Genomic DNA, 18,641 nt, shown 5'->3' with positions numbered 1-18,641 from the left:
TGTTTTCAGAGAAGGCTGGCTATGAAACTGTACTACAAAAATCTGGGTTGACATGCACTCCATATTGAATTGAAATGAATCAACAATAGCTTTTTAAAGAAAAAATATAGAGAGAAGAGAGGGAAATGACAGGGTTTGTGACAATGAGCCAATACAGAATCCGTAAAAAGAGACCAGATTGTGTTTGGGATCTGAAACAAACACAAACCTACAAGAGACTAGAGGAAGTACCTGCATGGATGTTTGACAGACCTATTCCAATTCACCAGGCAAAAGAAATCAACTGGTCAGGCTTAATTTTACAGAGAATGAACAGTGCCCGGACACTGGAGGGGACAACAAATTTAATGTACAGAAAGGAGACTGTAGTTACAGATCCACCAGGAACACATCCATAATGGAGTTCTAATAAGGGATGAAAAATCCAACTGTAAGTTCCCGTGTTGTGCTCTAGCTGCTGAAATTATGGGCATATATATTATTAATGGTTAAGACACACAGTCTGAGTAAATGTTAGACCCCAGGGAAATGATAAATACCATTCAGCCACATGTAAACTAGGCATTAATAATGACTTTTGTGGAATACAAACCTGCTTCACTGTTCAGTGCTAACAGCACTGTTAGAAAAATAAACAATATGTACCCTTAAGTATCAAGGGGCTTTCTGTAATGCTTTCCATAGGGATTTTTTTTCCTCAGGAGAGAATAAAAAGAGTTTTGATGAATCCAGAAAACCCAAATATCATGAAATATTTGCATGCATATTGTATATAATACTGCCAGTATTAAACTGAGCTAGGTAATGTCTGGTCCTTATTTTAATGATACTAATTCCTGTTGAAGACTCTTCACCATAGTCCCACAGCTCCTGGAAGGAGGATATCTATAAAATAGGAAGGTCTCTGACCAGGATATATGACAGCTGTTCCTTCACCTTCACAGCAATAATAGTCTGTTCTGGATGGTGGACCTCCTTCACGATGTCAGGAGTAGAATAGTCAGTAGATTTCCACATCTACCAATTCACCTTCCCTTCCTAGAGCATCCACTTTATGACTGCACGTGGGGAGTCACTGTCTTCTCTCCACCTGCCTCTACAACACACTAGAGAACTATTCAGTGCTATTACAGCCTGGGCTTCCTTACCTGAAGTAGCAGAATTTGTCCCCCATGTTAGCAGGGATACACAACATCCAATATTTTGGTAGGTGCATGCAGCTCTGTTCATAAAGTTGACGCCAATAATGAAGGAGGAGAAAAGGATATTATTCACTAACCTTCTGCCTGAATGACCATAATATTTTGCTTCAGATCAATTGAGGGATTTACAAGACACAATCTTGGCTCCTGCTTCTGAGTCATGCACACTCCATTCTGATTTACAACCATCCAGTTACGGTCATACAGTAAACCTTGGTTTCCTACTGGCCATTCTGCAACCTAGAAAAGCATCAGGAGGAAATAAAAAGATTTAGAGAATGTTAGTTGCATTAATAGGCCTATGCTGAAAAGAGAAGGAAAAAAAATAGTAATGTAACACTTTGAAATCAGGAAAACTTGTGCAAGCCAGTGTCAGTCTTTATAATAGAAACCTTAACTGCAAATCAAAGGTAAAGATCTGACTGCAAGAAGCTGACTAAACAAAATGGAGTTACTATAATTTGTTATGTATTATCCTACACTTAGATATTACATTTAACAGAGCCATACAAATAGAGTAAACAATCTGTGAAATAGTCTGAAATTGTTTTCAGTTTTATTCTCTGTCATTTTTAGGGCCTCTCCCCCCAACAACTTAGTTTTAATTTGCAAAGCATGGACACTTCGAGATACATGTATGAGTTAAGCCAAACAAACAAACAAAAAACAAGGAAAATGTGAAATTCAAAATTTTGAAAAAACACATTTTTTCATAAAACTGGAACCACTTTAACTTGAGAAAACTTCCACCATTAAGCTTTCCAGTTTAACTAGCAGCATAATATTTTGTAGATCCCCTTACAACAAAAAGTTTTGTCTTCTTTGCTACCTGTTTTTCCATTACTTCTACAACGCTCTTTACATCCAATAGCCTATACAACCACATTGTCACTGCTTTCATGTACACTTTTCTGGTGAAAAGAACATCTGTTGCTGATGCTACACAGATGGTAATCTTGAAATCCAAAAAGAGAGCAATTTTAGTAATGCCTTTGGATGATATTAATAACTGCTTTCTCCTTAGAATGATAAAATATTAATACCATTCTTTTAACAGAAAGCTTGGCATCTAAACATATTGCTTCAACTCCTGTACACTTTCCTGTCACAGTTGAATATGGAGAAAAGTTAACTACAGCTGAACTTTGCTGAATCCTTGTAGAAGTTTGTTAAGAAGCTTAATGCAGCTCACACAAATTAACTAGAAAAAGACTTCTAGAAAAATATATTGAGAAAAAAGACACGTCAAGAACAGCTTGATGCTCCGAAGAAATGCATGGCTTGAAGCACTGTAGTGATCCAATCTGGGAGACTATTGCACATTGAGGAGTTAGTGACCGGAGCAGGCCCAGGGCTGTGCAGTGTTGCACATATCCCTCGGCCGCAGGATAAACTTAGCCGGCTAATCATAATGGAGGAGTCTGTTGGCGGCTCCCCCTTGGCAGTGGCGATTATGCCATTCGTATGTCCTTGTCTTTGTCTGAAAGTGAAGCAGCATGTTCTCATGTGAACATCCTTGCTTGACAGTACTAATGATGAATAGACTTGTTTTCTTCTAAGAAATACCTGTAAGAGTTCTAATACCAAAATGCTGGTGAGCCTCACCACGGACGACATCTGCGCAGCATGCCTTGCCCTGACCAAGGGGTCTGTCCATGCTGCATCATCTCTGGGTTCCCAGCATCAGAAGGGATGCAAGATTTAATAGTTAATTTTCTATTCCACTCTTATCTTTGAATATTCTGATTAAACCTCGTATTATACTTAGAGTCAAGCGGACATTCTTTCATACTGAGATCCAGAAAAAAACGGCACCTATCTGGTGCACAACAAACAAAGGTTAGAATAATTTAAAAATCACATTTCTGTTTAGCATGTGCTCTATCCTAAACCACATAGAACCTGCAAAGTCCCAATTTATAAACTTTTCCAGAATTTGTAAGAGCCCTCAGCAGTAGCTTGAGACTGATTGCCTAACTAGAGAAAGCTGAGGGTAGGCACTCAAAACGTTCTGAAACTGAAATTTTAAAGCATAAAACATAAAAATATAGATACAGCTCAAACCACTAGTATGGAATGCACAAAATATATGGGAAAATTTTAAAGAAATGTATTTTGTCAACCTACTTGATTTATAATATTTTTGGGCAGTTTTTGATGTGAGCATAGATAAAAACTGTCAGTCAAAAGTGGAATCTTCAGGTCTGACAGTATCATCTGCAACTATGTTGTCTGAACACCTCAAACTATCAGCACCTAAAAGATGTGAACCTTTGCCCTGTCTTTGTCCTAGAAGAAGAATCACAGCCCAAAGGCTGTGCAGAGTCAGTTGAAGCACAGACTTCTGTCCTTGCCAGAAACTGTCCTTTGGATAGGCCACTATTTTTTGGTTATCCTGTATAACTAGAGTGGAAAATGCATTTGAACAGCTGGTGATCATCTGAGAGCTGCAAGAGTTTCCTGTTCTCCAATCTCACTTCCAAAACAGAAGATCACAAATCAGTAACACATCCTTTCATGGATCTACCAGAATATCTTAGAGCATTTGCGAGACGAAGTGCAGAATAAGCTAAAAGAGCAGAAAAATACAAAAAGACCCTTGAAGACAATGTTTCTTAGCTCTCAATTATAACATTCAATTCTTATGGTTCCACTTTAGGACAGCAATCTTATTTGGGAAAACGTTTGTGTGTGTGCTTATCCTTTGTTGAAGGCAATTGGTTTTATCAACAAAACAAAACAATCTCTCTTTAATCAGAGCTTCAGATAGTTGTTACCTTGTGGCAAGTATTATGGGGAAAACCCAGCTGACTAGGTAATAGATATTTGGAAATAAACAACCCCTTCCATTCCAAATATCCTCATAGGTCCAAAATAAAGACAAGTAACTCCATGCTCCACTCTGAGATGCAGCACAGAACTATAGGTCCTCGGCCCATTTTTTCCCCTCCTCTGGGTATTTGCCTTTATAACAACAATGAAACACAAACGTGCCCAGCAGTGAGTCCTGTTCCTTTCATGGATGTCCCTGGTACACTGTCAAGTACCCTACTTCCTCTCCACATTGGAATTACAACATCCTTTCTGTTGTTAGGACCTCAAAAAACAACAACAACAACAACAACAACAACAACAAAACGCAACAACCAAATGACTGTGTACTCTGCCCTGGACAGAGAGTCATAAATTATCATGCAACAGGCTGAGTTGTTTCGATGCTAATATGATACCTGGAGATGAGCATGGAACATAGGAATTTCTGTTCTCCTTAGTACTTAGGCTTGCGACCTGGCAGGACCCTCTCCCATCCTTATTTCTAAGAGGCTGAAGAGATTGTTGAATGATTGCAAACTACTGAATTAAACCACTTCAAATGAATTCTGCCTGCTCTGAGACATGGGAAGAGTGGTTCAATTCAGCTGCCTTGGATTACATCTGTGGTGTCTGCCCAGGGCTGGCAGATACAGCACAGGTTGACCCACATCTTGGTGGACCAGCAGCAGGAAGAAAGGCACTAGATACCTACCAGTTCAGGCAACTGATTAATTGAAGCAACCCAACTAGTGAGGCCTACTGCAAATTAAAGTGAAACAGGATAGCTTACATCACTGTCAGTAACACCAACAACACAGCTTCTAACTTGATTCCCTGCAGTTGTCTGACCATCTCTTACTACTGAGACAAATTAAAAGTGGGAGAACAAAAAGAAAGCAGAGACACCACAATTTTATCAACAGATGCTAGCACACACCTTCAATTCCTAGCATGGCAGGCAAGCTAATTGTACAAGATAAGGTCTTCTCTGCCTGTCATGAGCAAGGACCACTGCACAGCACAACCAGTTCATGGTATTGTCCCATCTTCTTTAATTTGTTTCTTTTTCTTGTAATGTAAAAAAAAAAAAAAAGTCTTTTTTATTATTTCAGAATTTTCTTTAAAACATTTTTGGCTGCATTTTTCCATAGTTTACAGTAATATCACCATGAAGGCCAATATAGTCTTGGAAGAAAATCACTGCACAGGTTTTAAATTACTCGAGTTTAAAAATGTTAGTGGTCTTATATATCATTTATCCACTGATTACTAAAAATTTGCATTGTATTTTAAAGTGAAAGCTAATTTGTCTTATGTGTCAAGATGCATTTTTTATACTTTGAAATCTACTGCAAGAATAATAAAGTTATGAATGTTTAAAGTCCTAACCTTTGTCACTGGGCTCACTGCATTATGTAATTATGCAAAATTCATGGACATGAGAGATGTTCATGTTTAAAAATGCATGTTTAAAACAAGATTTTATGTTGCAAAAGAAGAAAAAAGTGGTCAGGGATAAAGGTTACTCCTCTTTGTTGCTCCTCTCTCATAAATAAGTGTAGGGAAATCAAAGGAGAGCATCCAAGAAAGTTCAGTAAGAATAGTTAGGCCTCTACTTCCTGTACAGTATGTAACAAATTTATGGAGCACCACTGAACAGGAGACGGTCCCATTGCCAGGAACATTTTATAAAACATACATGCTGTAGAAGCTAACCAACATGCAGTAAGCTGAAGATCTTCATGCATAGCTTCATCGACCCAGCTGCCAAAGCACTCTGCACTCTCATTTTCTCTGGAGGTCAAGCACCTCCCATACTAAAGCACTTAGAAGAGTAGAGAAATCAGAGGCATTTAGACGAGGAGGAGATTATGTGACCTAAAGAGGAGATCAAACAGCTGTGAGTTTGTGTCCACATCCTCATCAAGTTTATCTTTCTGATGTTAAACAAGTTATCTATCCTGCGACCTGTAAGCCAGCAGGCAGACTTTACTGGCAGAAGGGCTGGGTCCTACACACACAGTTAGATGGAATTTTCCACTGCATATACTCTTTCAGACAAACACAAGTGATCATGTACTTCCCAATGAAGTCTACTTACTATACGCTCTAAAAGTCTGACCTACCATATCAGCTGCAGGTCTGCTCTTGAACTTACCAATCTATGAGATTCTGATCTCAAGTATCCAAGCAAAAGCAGAATGGATTTACCGCAGCCTTTATCTAAAACACTTTCCATCTCTTCACATTGACCAGTACAGAACTATCTTACAACTGATAAAAATGGAGATCAAATTTTTAATTGGGAAATATTTTTCTAACCTTCCCACAACTACGAAGTGTTCTAAAGGTATTTTAGATTTAAAATGTGAAACAATTTCAATCTTTGCTTTCTAACTGAAGACCAAGAAAACTACAAGCTATGTGATTACTGCTATGAGTTATGAGTTTATGAAAGTAAGGGAATAATACCAACATGTTAACCTGAAGTCTGTATGACACAGCAGTGATTTCCTTTAGCAAAGCAGTGATTTAGCAAAGCAGTGATTTCCTAGAGGGTTAAGTCTTTTTATGGCAAAGTCTAGAGAGGATGGAATAATCAGTATTTTAAAAGGCAAAATGATTATCAGGATTTGAGACCATTTAATTGTGGAAAGGTTTCTCTAGTATGCTTTGCTTCAGACTTCAGGGAGGATGGGATGTTTTCCCCTTTCAAGATGACGCAGGCTAAAGTTGCAGTAATGACATACAGAGTGCTGTGGATGGTGATTCACTCTGGAATTAGTGATGATGTAAGTTCTGGCAGTGATGGCTTTCAACTCTACTCTTAATCATGAGGAAGAGACCAAGCAACTGCATGTTTTAGAATGAGATTAACTGACTTTTAAGATACTAGGACTGCCAAAAATATCTTTTCTGATTTCTTCTGATTTGAAAAATAGAGAGATATGGTACCTTATAAATTTCATCCTGTACCGGAAACAAATGTGGAAAACTAATTGTAATGCTCATTACAATTGGTGAGCTAGGAGTTGTCATTTTTACATCTACAGGCAGACAATGAGGTTGACAGATCTTCCAAAGGCTGGTTATAAATATATGGCAGGTCTAGAACTGTCACTTGGACTTTTGGGAACAGAAAACTGAAGAATGCCTGGTGGACAAGAAGAAGATCACAAAAGCAAATGTATTCTCTTTGGGGATTTACTTCAATACTGAAAATCATGAAAACATTCCAATACTGCTTTATCACTCCTCTCCCTACTTTCATTCACAACAGCATCATTGTCATGTCTTTTGGTCTCTCAGCTCTTCTGCTGATCCTGATTTCTCTTGTCCTGGTCTCTCCCCTCTATGGGCTCCTCAAAACAATGAAATCCCAGTCTTTCTTTCTTATCTTTTCCTTTCTCCTATCGCTGTCAATATTGTCACACTTTTTGAGCCATTGAAGCACAAGAGTCTGAAGGTCACCTTGACTTCCTGCTTACCTCTTGACTTCATCTCCTAGCCCACTCTCCTACACTGCACTCCTTATGCATGAAAAGTCCTTCTTCATCATGTCTATTACACCAGCTCCTAGTGTTCCTTCATATGCAGTCATGTATCTTCTATGAACTAAGTGGAAATGCATGAAAAACTCTGTTTGAGAAGAAGAGGAGGCAAACAGAATGCTATTTATAATGAACTTCCAGTCCCGTCCATGCCATATATGAAAGCTAGTATATATTTAATTGCATTTGGCTCTTTGACAGCAGAGACTCCGACAGTGCTTAGCTTACTGAGTTCTGCTGCTGCTTCATTATCAAAAAATACCAAAACAGAATACACTAGATTTCAAAAATGATTCTAAACATGCAAAACTAAGTCTCATAATATGGTTGTGATTTTAACATTCATATTTTTAAAGTATTCATATCACCTAAAGTTAGCTGTCTAATTCAAGTTGCTTAAGATCCCTCTTAAACTCAATGCAAAGAGACAGGAATAGCCAGGAACAATTCATCTTATCTATCGTAGATGCCTATTTTATTGTAAGATGAATTAGCAGGTATCCATCGCTCACTGCTTACAGACTAGTATCTCACTTTAGAGGGATACGTTTATGTAAGCTGAACCCTGCTTTAAAGATCATTAACACATGCCTGGCACAAGAAGTATGCATGAGAAATGGGGATTTTCCCCCTCTGTATACAATCACAGTTCTGTCTATCAGGGAGTACCAGGTCTGTGTGAATTTATCACCTAGAGTAGTTTCCTCTCCCAGAGCTTGCAGAGAAGAAATCCGGCTCAGCTTGTGGGGAAACATAAGCTGTGTCTTTCATGCTGAGGTACTTCTTACCAGCTCCTGGATACCATCACTTCAAAGACTTCCTAGCACTGAATGTTGTGGTATATATCTCATAACACCAGTCTGCATGTTAAAAACAGAATTTAACCCCAAAGGGGCCTGAATACTGCTAGAATAGATTTCAGCAGCTTCTGCAGTGGTCTTCTGTAACACAGCTAAAAATCTGCAACACTTAAATGAAGGTTAAAACATTCTCCCATGAAATGTGGGATTACTTTGCTTTTCTAAACAATTTAATAAGGGGTGGAAGTTGTTTGTTCAGATCTCATTTGATGTTGAAGACTGTGCTTCTGAATTAAAGACCTCATAAGCAAAACCAAGTTTAAATATACAGACAGTTTGTTAGTCATTCAATATTCTTTGCTTTAATTCCCCAGCTTCTTTTTGCAATAAGAAAAAAAAAATCATGATCAAATCAACTGAGAAGCCATATTTTAAATGCAGGTGGTTTGTCACTGGATTTGACCCCAATTTTCACTCAGATGTGAGACAGTGACCTACACCAGCAAGTTTTCATAGGGAAGTTACACCGTTATTAACATTCATTAAATCACTTCCCAGTATGATACTAAGCAGAGTCATAGTCTAGGTCAATGTGTGGACCATACACCTATTTCTTCATGCATTATGTGAAAAAAAAGAACTCACAGCTAAGGTGACGATATTATTAACTTGGCAGAAAAGCAATTAAAATCTTCAAAGAGTGAACTTTCAAATAGTGCAGCAACACTTAAAGGTCATATTTCTGTTGCAAATGTATTTTTAATGATAACATTTCTTTGTAACGTAAATCAGCCTCCTCTCAATTATAACATGTTAATCCAGTTATTTCTCAATTGCTGCCTACCCATCAATGTCTACAAGTCCATCACATGCCATTTTGTAAAAGCACACTAATTACTTGATTATATTTTAGTCAAGTTTTGCAAATCCAACTACTTTTTTTTCAAGACTGCATATTATGTGCAGATTTTTCTGTTGAGTGGAGGAGAGAGACAATGTAACACATTCACATCCTGTAACTTTGAAAATCCTAATTGAAAATCCTTCAAAGTCCCTTAGCATGCAGGAACTTATGCTAGAAATTTGAGAAAAGGAGCATGTCTCATCAGGAAAAATGGGTACCCCCATACTGTTTCCTAGTATCTCCTGTACGTGCTACTCCTGGTTGCCCGGTCTGACAGGGGCAAGGCAAAAACAGAAGTTGTGATGAATATTTAAGAATAATTTAAAGTGTATACCTCAAATGCAGAGCATGATTTGATTGGATACAGATAAATGTTGGTGACAGTAATGGGTTTGCCACCTCTTCTACAGGTTGGTACTGCAGTCTCAGAAACAGCTGCCCTTATGCTCTCCGACTCAGTCTCCGATGGCTGCCAATTGACAGTCTTAATTGTTGCAGATGAATTATCCCAGAGGTCTCTGTCTAAGATGTGTGTTCTTGGAGCCAATTTATTTGCATTGTTACAGGAAGGGTAGTCATCCCGAACTGGAGATCTGACAGACTCTGTTGTCAGCTTTGTAACAGAGGATTGGAAGGGAACCTCAGTGTCTGACTTGCAGAATCTGGTGGCTATGATGAATTTCAAAAAAGTCTGTGCATCTTCAAAAGTAGACATGTAGCCAAATGATATTCTCACAGAACCAGTGGGACATCCATCAATCAGGTCTATATCATCTCCACATATATGGCCAGCCTAATTTGAAACAGAAAGAAAAACAGGGAGCTATTAGGACAGACTCTGCTCTATTTCCCCCTTATTTTACATAGTTATCACCAGTCTGTTAATTTTAGCCTTAAGAAATGCTTTCAAAAATATACAGTAAACCCCTGAATATAAAGAGACAATGGAGAAAAATTCCCAACTGCCTTACTCAAGCTGGGAAGTAAGATTGTTTTGAGATGCTTGTCCTACTCTACCCCAAGGCAAAAGAGACTGCTCAAAAACTTATGTGAAGATTCAGAAAAAGTCTGTACGCCCCAGAATGGCCTGGCAGCAGGGTCAGTCTCCAGGTACATTCCAGTCTCTGTTCTGCACAGTTCACTGAGATTTAAACTGGGATATTATGTTTAGACATGTGAGCAAAGCACTAGACTGCTGATTTTTTGGGGGCCAGTTTCTTGATCTTCCCTGTTGGAACTGTTCTATTATACGTAATCAGTGGATTATTCCTGGCTTTTGTTACACAGTCCAGCAGATAGCTACACAGCTAAGAACTTGCCTGGGGTATTAGCAAAGCAGAGACTTGAATCTAGGACTCCAACATCCAAAGTGACTTCCCTAGTCATTGGGATATACAATAAATCAGTCTCACTGATCCAGTCAATATGGTTCTTTCAGGATGGACAGAACTAGCTTTCCCCCTAATATTTCCATCTTTGAAAAACACAGGTTTCAACTCATGAAAAAGCTTTTGTTGAAAAATCCCTCAACTAGCCCAATTTTGTGAGAGGCTTTTTTTTTCTGTGTCCAGAAGAAGTGACCTTCATATAGATACCTCTCTATTTCACACGTGCCTTTCACACAGCACTCTCTAGAAAGTTCTCAGAGCACAAGTTTCTTCTTCACTAAGTGGGTCAGTGAATACTGCTGCTCACCTGCCATGAGATAAGCTAGTGACCCTCTTGGATCATCCACCTAACATTAGCTCACCAGTGAACACAAGACTTAGTCCTAAGTCAGCATCCTTATTCATGTAAGTACAGCAGCTGTTTTTTTCCTTAGAATTTCATGTATTTATGCATTTGTGCTACATAAAACCGAAGTGTGAATAGATTATTTACACGAGGGCTTTTTTAAGCAAGAAATGTCACGGTTCAATGAACACAGTTCCCATTTATGCAAGGAGAAATAAAAAAAAAACCAACTGTGTCAAAGCATGAAATACAGCATTAAATATTTTGATGTAGTGTGATATAATTTTTACCCTTGACAACAGAGCAGAATCAACATTTACCAAATTAGATCGCATCTCTTAATATACATGTAACCTTTCTGCCAGGTATTGACTGACCGTGAAGAGAGGTTCCTGCTGTTCAAGTAAGTAAATGAGCTCCTGCCCAACATCCTAAGGAAACTAACTGTATTTCTCCACAGACCCTTGAGGACAGAAAGTCCTCACTCACAAGCAGTTTGAAAATGCTTACAAAACATGGAAATCTTCATTAGGAAAGAATGCAGTCAGCAACCTGGGAAGATGCAAAAACAAAGTATATGTGCAAATAATGGGAAAAAAGATGCATTCCCTATGCAGTAATGTTGTCAATAACTCATTTAGATCCTTCTCAAAGGACCAGTGAGAATGTCCCAAAATGACAACTGCTTGCCTGCACTACCTCATCAGATCCCCTTTGGCAGATAAAGTGTCTCTTTATAGGTTTGGGTTTGGGGTTTGGCCTGTCCTGGTTTAAATGCTTAGCTTTATTACCATGTAGGGTAGATGCAGACCTATAAAAGCCCACCCAGTCCTTTGCAAAATCCTCTTCATATGAGAAGATCCAAGAGAGTGGTGCAGCTGTTCATTTGGAATTTTTCTCCTTAACAGAAGGGAAGACCTTTTTTCTTTTCTCTGAGTATCCTGGAGAAGCTGCTCCCCCTCAAAAATTCAAGCATCACTCATCTGTTCTTAAATGGATTATGCAAGAGTAGGCTATGGACACGGAGCTTTCCATGGCAAATGAAACCACCATTTTGCCAAGGGAGGTAATAAAGCTCTCCCCCTTTAAGGACTTGAGCTATCAGTCTTGCATATAAATGCATTTGCAAATTTATCTAAATGTCCCTATGAAATTTTAAGGGAGCTGTAATATCAATACAGCCATTATCATTTTGCATCTTTTGAAGAATACTGTTAATACAGTTTTGGATTGTTCTGTATTCATTTATTATAATTCCAAACTCTGACAAATATACAGATATGAGGCCTCCCCCACTTCACTGTAATACATCCTGCTACACATCTTTTAATGACAATTCATGGAAAATATTAGTCATCAGGATGCAGTTAGGAAACAGTCTTTATGTTCATGTTCTAACAATCTAACAAACCAGTAATCTAGGTAGACATTTTATCTATGTGTATAATTTCCTAAATTTACTTTGCTGTCAGAGATTCACAGCTTGTTCTTATGTATTGTTTCTTGTCCAATTCGTGTATGCCTTTTAGACTATAACACCCAACAGGAATACATCTATACTACTTGAACATTATTGAGTACAGTGACGGATACTTAAGGAACAACATGAGTTGAACTGTTCAGGAACTTTGTTCTACAGGAAGTCTTCATTTCATGTAATTCCAAATCAGAACAAGAAGATGTAATTTCGTATTTTCCGATGAAATAAAAAGAAACAACACATATTGCTTTTGGACCATCAAATGGTTTTGTTTCAACACCTCATTTCAATGAACTGCAGTTCATTTATTTCTTTAACATGGCAACTGAGTTGAAAGATCAGAGAAAACAAATCAAACTTGCCTCCATTCTATAAGTTGTAGAGACACAAAAGCACAGGCCATGATATACCTACTTTACCTTTAATTACTTAGGTTTTTTGGATACAGGGCCAGATTTTCTTCTCTCCTTCAACCCTTCCATCCATCAGGAAATTCAGTCTCCTGGGTCATTGAGTCTAGATCTTTTCCATGGGAAACATAACATGTAATCTCATTCAAAAACTAACCTGCAGGTTTCTTCGGATGTCCTCACTGCTTATACCTAAATGCATCTGGCAGGCTCCCGTGTTACAGAAGCAACCTGTGCGGACATGTATGTTGTAGAGACTGGCCATCTTGTCCACCTTCCCAATTCAGCAGAAGATAAAGACATAGGAGAAGAATGAAAGAGATGCATTTTAAAATTGAGGTAAACAACACAGAATGTCTTAAAGGTACAAATCAATTTGAGGTAAATTACCTCTCTAAATTATTAACAGATTGGTTGTAGCTGTTAGCATTCCGATAAACAGTGAGGATTTTTCAGCTTTGTTATTTCACCTAAAAGAAAAGAATGATGGAAGCAGAAATAATTACTTTGGTATGAAAGAGAGTGCACTCCACCATACTTGCATGCGCATACACACACACACACACAGAGCACATCAGTTCAGGCCCTGATCCAGTTAATGCCAGTGTATGTGCTTAATTTTAAACCCATGAAGAGATTCATACACATCAGTGGTGCTAATTACAGGCCTGCATTTGTGCCATTCAGTGTCTGGACAGAACAATAAATGAAATTGCCTCTATGGAGGGAGAAGAGAGGACTGGGGTATCTCTTTGGTTAGCTAAAGGCAACCCTGTTCAAAAGGATTTGAAACTCTAAGCCCTCACTACAGAAATGAATAATAACAGTGGGTTTGGGCACACAAGTGCTTGAAGAACCAGCCCCCTGGTAAGCAATAACACCTGACAGGGTAGGCACTAAGCTGGAATACCTCTCTGAATGTTCTGCATACAACCACCTGATTCACCAGCCACTGACCCACACTTTCCTGGTGCTGTGCTTTTCTGGTTATATCATTTCTTTACTTTCCATGAAATAATGCAAGGGCATAAATGCAATAATGGATGACTGAATAATGAATAAATTATGTGAGGGTATGAAAAATATATGCAAGGAGAGCAGAAGCACACATCTATATGTGCCTCAGAAGGATGTATACACTGGGAGGCTGGCACTGCAGAGAAGAGATGTGGACTGTCAGGGTTTCATAGCACAGCTAAGTAACCATGGAAGCACACTGAAGGGATCGGAAAACTCTTTACACTGATTTCAAAAAGTAACAACAGCAACTGAGCAGGTTAACTGAGCAGGTACAGTTTTTGCATTATTTCTTCAACAATACATAACTGAGTCCCAGTCAGGACTGGGAAAAAGGATGGTCAAACGATCAGAAAGGTAGCATGAAGCTTGGCACATCCTCTCTCTGCCACAGACTTCCAGAACAACCTCTCACAAGTTTCATTAAGCTTTCTGTGCTTTAGCTCCTCTGCTGCAAAATGGAGAAATTGGAGCTCTAAGGACAAACATATTACAGACAGAGAGGACTCAGGTACTCCAGTAACACTGGCCTCATAGGAGCTCAGGTTCAGCTTCACACAGAATGACAGCTGACTGAGAATCACATGATATGTGTTTGATAGAAATCTCAGTTTAAAGGTGAAGGAATGGAAGCTGTCAGGTGTGGGGCACAAGGCACTCCACACAAAAACATGTTACACATATAGAAAAAATCCTACATCATTACAGTGCACAGTTATCATGTTCATGCTTAAGTACATGCTGCGCCATTAGTTCAGTTCAAAATGGTTCAGTTTTCAAATGGAAACACAACCAAAATAACTTCACATATCCAGACTTGGAAAGCAGAGAAAAGAATCAGTCCCAAGATCCTTATATGTGTTTAATTCTTTGGAGAATATACAGTGTTCAAAGCATGTTTCTCAAATCTAAGTTATAGTAAAAGGCATCTGTTGAGAAAGACTGTTGTGGTGTTATTAACTTTGTTTTGTCAGAAGACTTTAATCTGGGAACAGTGACATTTTCTTGACTTATTTATTTCAATGAAAAAAGTTGTCATCCTGACATAATAACGGTTTGTCATGGTGCTAGTGACTTGTGGGTGGATCTATCACTCTGTTAATGATGACAATAAGGCAAAAATCATGACAGTTATTTCACTGCTGAATTTGTTCAGTGTTTGGCTTCCTTTGCCCAGTATAGAAAAAGCTCTAAAATATATAACCTTTTTTTAATATTATTTTAAAAAGAAACATTGCTGGGGCAGCTTTGATTTTCAAAGTACACGTAGTGTGAAGAAGTTTCCACAACCCAGCTTCAAGGAATTGTTAACAACCAATTTTTTAATTGTTGTCATTTTGTCAAATATATCATTATTGTTCTTTAATGAAGGCCCTGGACTTTCATTCTAGCCTTTCACTTCAGAAGTGAAACAAGTGACAGGACCCAATAGCCTTCTCCAATAATATTTTTAACTGAGTGGTATATATTAGCCTGTACAGTAGACAAAGACTATTGATATATATGTTAGGGGTAAGTGTGGGGGTGTGTATAAATATATATACTCTCTCTATATATATACACACACTCCTAAAGATCATTGATATAGAAGAATGTATGAACATTAAAGGAATAGAGAGAATCATGGTTCAAGAGAACAAAGGTAAGTTAGACATAAGCTTTAGTATAAACTGAGCTCTGTTACTACCAATGCGAAGCTTAAACACATACAGGTATTCTGCAGCTCTTGGCACTCTTTTCATTGTAAACAAAGAAACCATGTAAAGAACCAGTAAGCACAGCACTGTCACTCTGTCTGTTCTTTGAATGCACATTTGACTTTTGATCGGACATATGCTTCTAGGTCTTCCTGTTTAGTTTCAACCTGGAAATATGCCACTTGGGGAGTTAATTTAATCTCTCTCTGCAGTGTTACCGCATAGCAAAACAAATAGAACATAAAACATCTGTTACAGTTATTTTGATAAAGAAAAGCTTACTTAAATAAAATACATCTTTAAAATTGCCATAAGGAGCAATAATGGGTACAGAACTCCAGGTTATGAAATACAGAACGCTGTTTGCAGCTCTGTGTGCAATGACAGCAGCTGACTTTTGGGAGACAGGAATAGGTTCATCAATGAAGACACAGAAGCATGAGTGGGACTAATGGTAAGGACACAGTTCTGTGTACTCAGATCACGAGCTTTGGCAGTTCCCTGGGTCTGATATTTGGAACATTGTGACTTGGTCTTTCTGAGCTTGAAGATTAAACTGTAAAATACATGTAGAAATCTTACAGCATTTTTACCAATTCAATCAGTGAGGACATGGTAGATAAGCCATCAAGACATCTTGGAGTCCCTTCTCTCCCTTAGAGTCCCTTGGCATTCATCCCTTTTTCTGAAGCTGTTCACTGTGGGCCAAGGCCCTGTAGACTGCTTCACCCCCCAACATCTTGCTCCAGATCTTGATTTTTGACAAGCAAAAGGTGCTTTGCTCACTTCAAGCTAGGGTCTTTGTGTTCAATAAAAATACATGAATAAAGATCACCTAAAGCCATTAAAAAAAATTTTTTTTTCAAAGATAATTTCTGTTTTAAACACAGTTGCCTTTCTCCATGAGCCTTCCTTTAGCATTGCCAGATTGTCCAAATGTTCCTGGTTTGGGATTTTTTTCATAGTGCTCTCTCTAGTATTTACTGTTACACTTTAGCACATAGTTTTGCATTATTTCTAATAAACTAAGTTCACCACTAACAAACTAAGTGAAAATTTCACTAAGAATGACGGATTCTTTAGGAATCCCCACTGAAGTCATGCCCACAGGATCCAATTCTGTAGCTCTTATTCAAGCAAGTAGTTCTTATTTGTGTAGGTTATTTTACTGAACATCACAAGAATTATTCACATGAGTAAAGGCTTCTCTTTTTATAATAGGTCATGAAGTGTCCTGAAAAAACAAAATCATGTTAGTCAGTACTGACAGGTGCTGTCCATGAGGAATTGAGATTTGGACTTCTGATTCTACCTTCTACAATGCCCAAATTTCAGAGCAATTTGTCTGTCTGATATAATTGTTCATTACAAGAATTTCACTGCACACCACTGATGGCTGGTTATAAGGCAGGCTCCATGACACTGTTCTCCACATCAGCTGCTAAATCAATTCACTGATTCATGGCATGGAATTGGAGAAAAAGTAAGCTAGCTCTTTTTGTCATCCAACATTTGACTGTGAAATGTTGTTGCTGATGCAAATGCATACTTAATCTTGTTTAATACAGTTAACAAGAAGGTCAGAAGAAAAAAAATATCAGCACTTTTTTCCAAATCACTTAGAGGGGGAAAAATGCATGTTAGCTGTGTTACTATATCACTAAACTCATTTAACTGCACGGCTTCCTGCAAAAGAGGCATTTTTTTTCCCATCTCAAAGAAAGAACTTCTACCTGGGCAGGTTCCCACAGCATTGATGGAGCTGACCCTCTACTGCCTATTTTATCTCTAGTTGTTCATAATGGTTCAATTTAATTGCAGAGTGGATGTAAATATCTTTTTCAGTATACATCCACTCATCACTCACTCTGACCAAAAATCCTTTGGTAGAAGCAACGAAACATTAGATAGAGATACTGAAATTGCCAAATTGGGTATCCTGATACTGGAAATGTTAACTTATCAGGCACTTTGTATTTGATGTGATAATTTTCTCTGCTGGTTTCAAAGACAGTCAAATAGCACTAAGATTGCATGGGAGAGAAGCAGGCAGGAGAACTCTGCATAAATCAGGATATGGGGATTGTCATTCTGCAGGAATTCTCACTTGCAATATGACATATAGATAACAAACTGTAATGCCTCCATGCACAAAGGAGTAACAAGAATTTTATACTTCTGAGACTCAGAACCTAATAGATACTTTGGGAACAAGGTGGTTATAAGAAAGAAATGAAACACAGTCTTGATTCTAAATGCATGACCTCACATTTTTTCAACTGCCTTTTTCTTCCCTGTAGTACATGCATTGAATTCGGGCATGGACTTACTTGGAATGCATGTAAACTTCATCAGTCCAAGATCCAGCTATTGGGAATTGAACAGGCTGATAAGTAGGCTAAACACCTTGGCTTTCTCTGATTTGGCATCTCCATGGTCACAGGTCCCTTCCACCAGTGGTATTTTCTCTCAGCTTTTTTTTTTTTTTTTTTAACAACATTCAGTGCCAATGAAAACCTGGGTTGATAAAATGCATCAAACAAAGGATGGATTCCAGGAAGAAAAGCAAAATAACCCAAACCCTTCGCAGGTTCCTAACTCTGACTTAAAGACAGCTTTCCCTTGTGAGCAGTAATAAAAGGTCTGTATCTCTACATTCCATTGTGCACTCCTAGCTGTTCTGTAGGCTAAAGGCTTTGGGTCAGATTATGACTAGCCAGACAACTGCAGGCCAGAGGTAAACAACACAGAAGATTAAGCTATAACTAATATCAAGAAGGCATACAGCTTGTAAAATTAGTCTGCTGCAGAAAGAACGTAGCAGACTTCTACAAGTGGAAACAATGGGTAGGAAAAAAATGTGCCATGCGTGATACTGGAACTTTAGAAAGACAGATTTAATTCATGGCTCAGCCAAAACCTTTTCCACCTTTTCCTCTTTCTCTTAAGTCACTTACATCCTCCTTTTGCCTGCATTTATCCCCTGAAAATAGGGATAATAGATCTTCCTTATCCCACAGGGATATTGTTGG

The 18,641-nt window shown here is 38.3% G+C and overlaps 1 protein-coding gene across 1 annotated transcript in view; it reads right to left on the bottom strand.

The window, feature by feature from the left end:
• MOCOS (molybdenum cofactor sulfurase) overlaps positions 1-18,641 on the bottom strand; it is a 141,640-nt gene that overhangs the window by 32,242 nt on the left and 90,757 nt on the right. Inside the window, exons 5-7 of the mRNA XM_067292170.1 lie at positions 13,053-13,169; positions 9,606-10,064; positions 1,280-1,442 (exon numbers count right to left, since the gene is read on the bottom strand). Coding sequence (XP_067148271.1) covers positions 1,280-1,442; positions 9,606-10,064; positions 13,053-13,169 — 739 coding nt within the window. The remainder of the gene's footprint in view (positions 1-1,279; positions 1,443-9,605; positions 10,065-13,052; positions 13,170-18,641) is intronic.

The sequence above is a fragment of the Apteryx mantelli genome, chromosome 2, assembly GCF_036417845.1.
Source record: "Apteryx mantelli isolate bAptMan1 chromosome 2, bAptMan1.hap1, whole genome shotgun sequence".
NCBI classification, from domain to species: domain Eukaryota; kingdom Metazoa; phylum Chordata; class Aves; order Apterygiformes; family Apterygidae; genus Apteryx; species Apteryx mantelli.
This window is presented reverse-complemented; position numbering and strand designations above follow the sequence as displayed.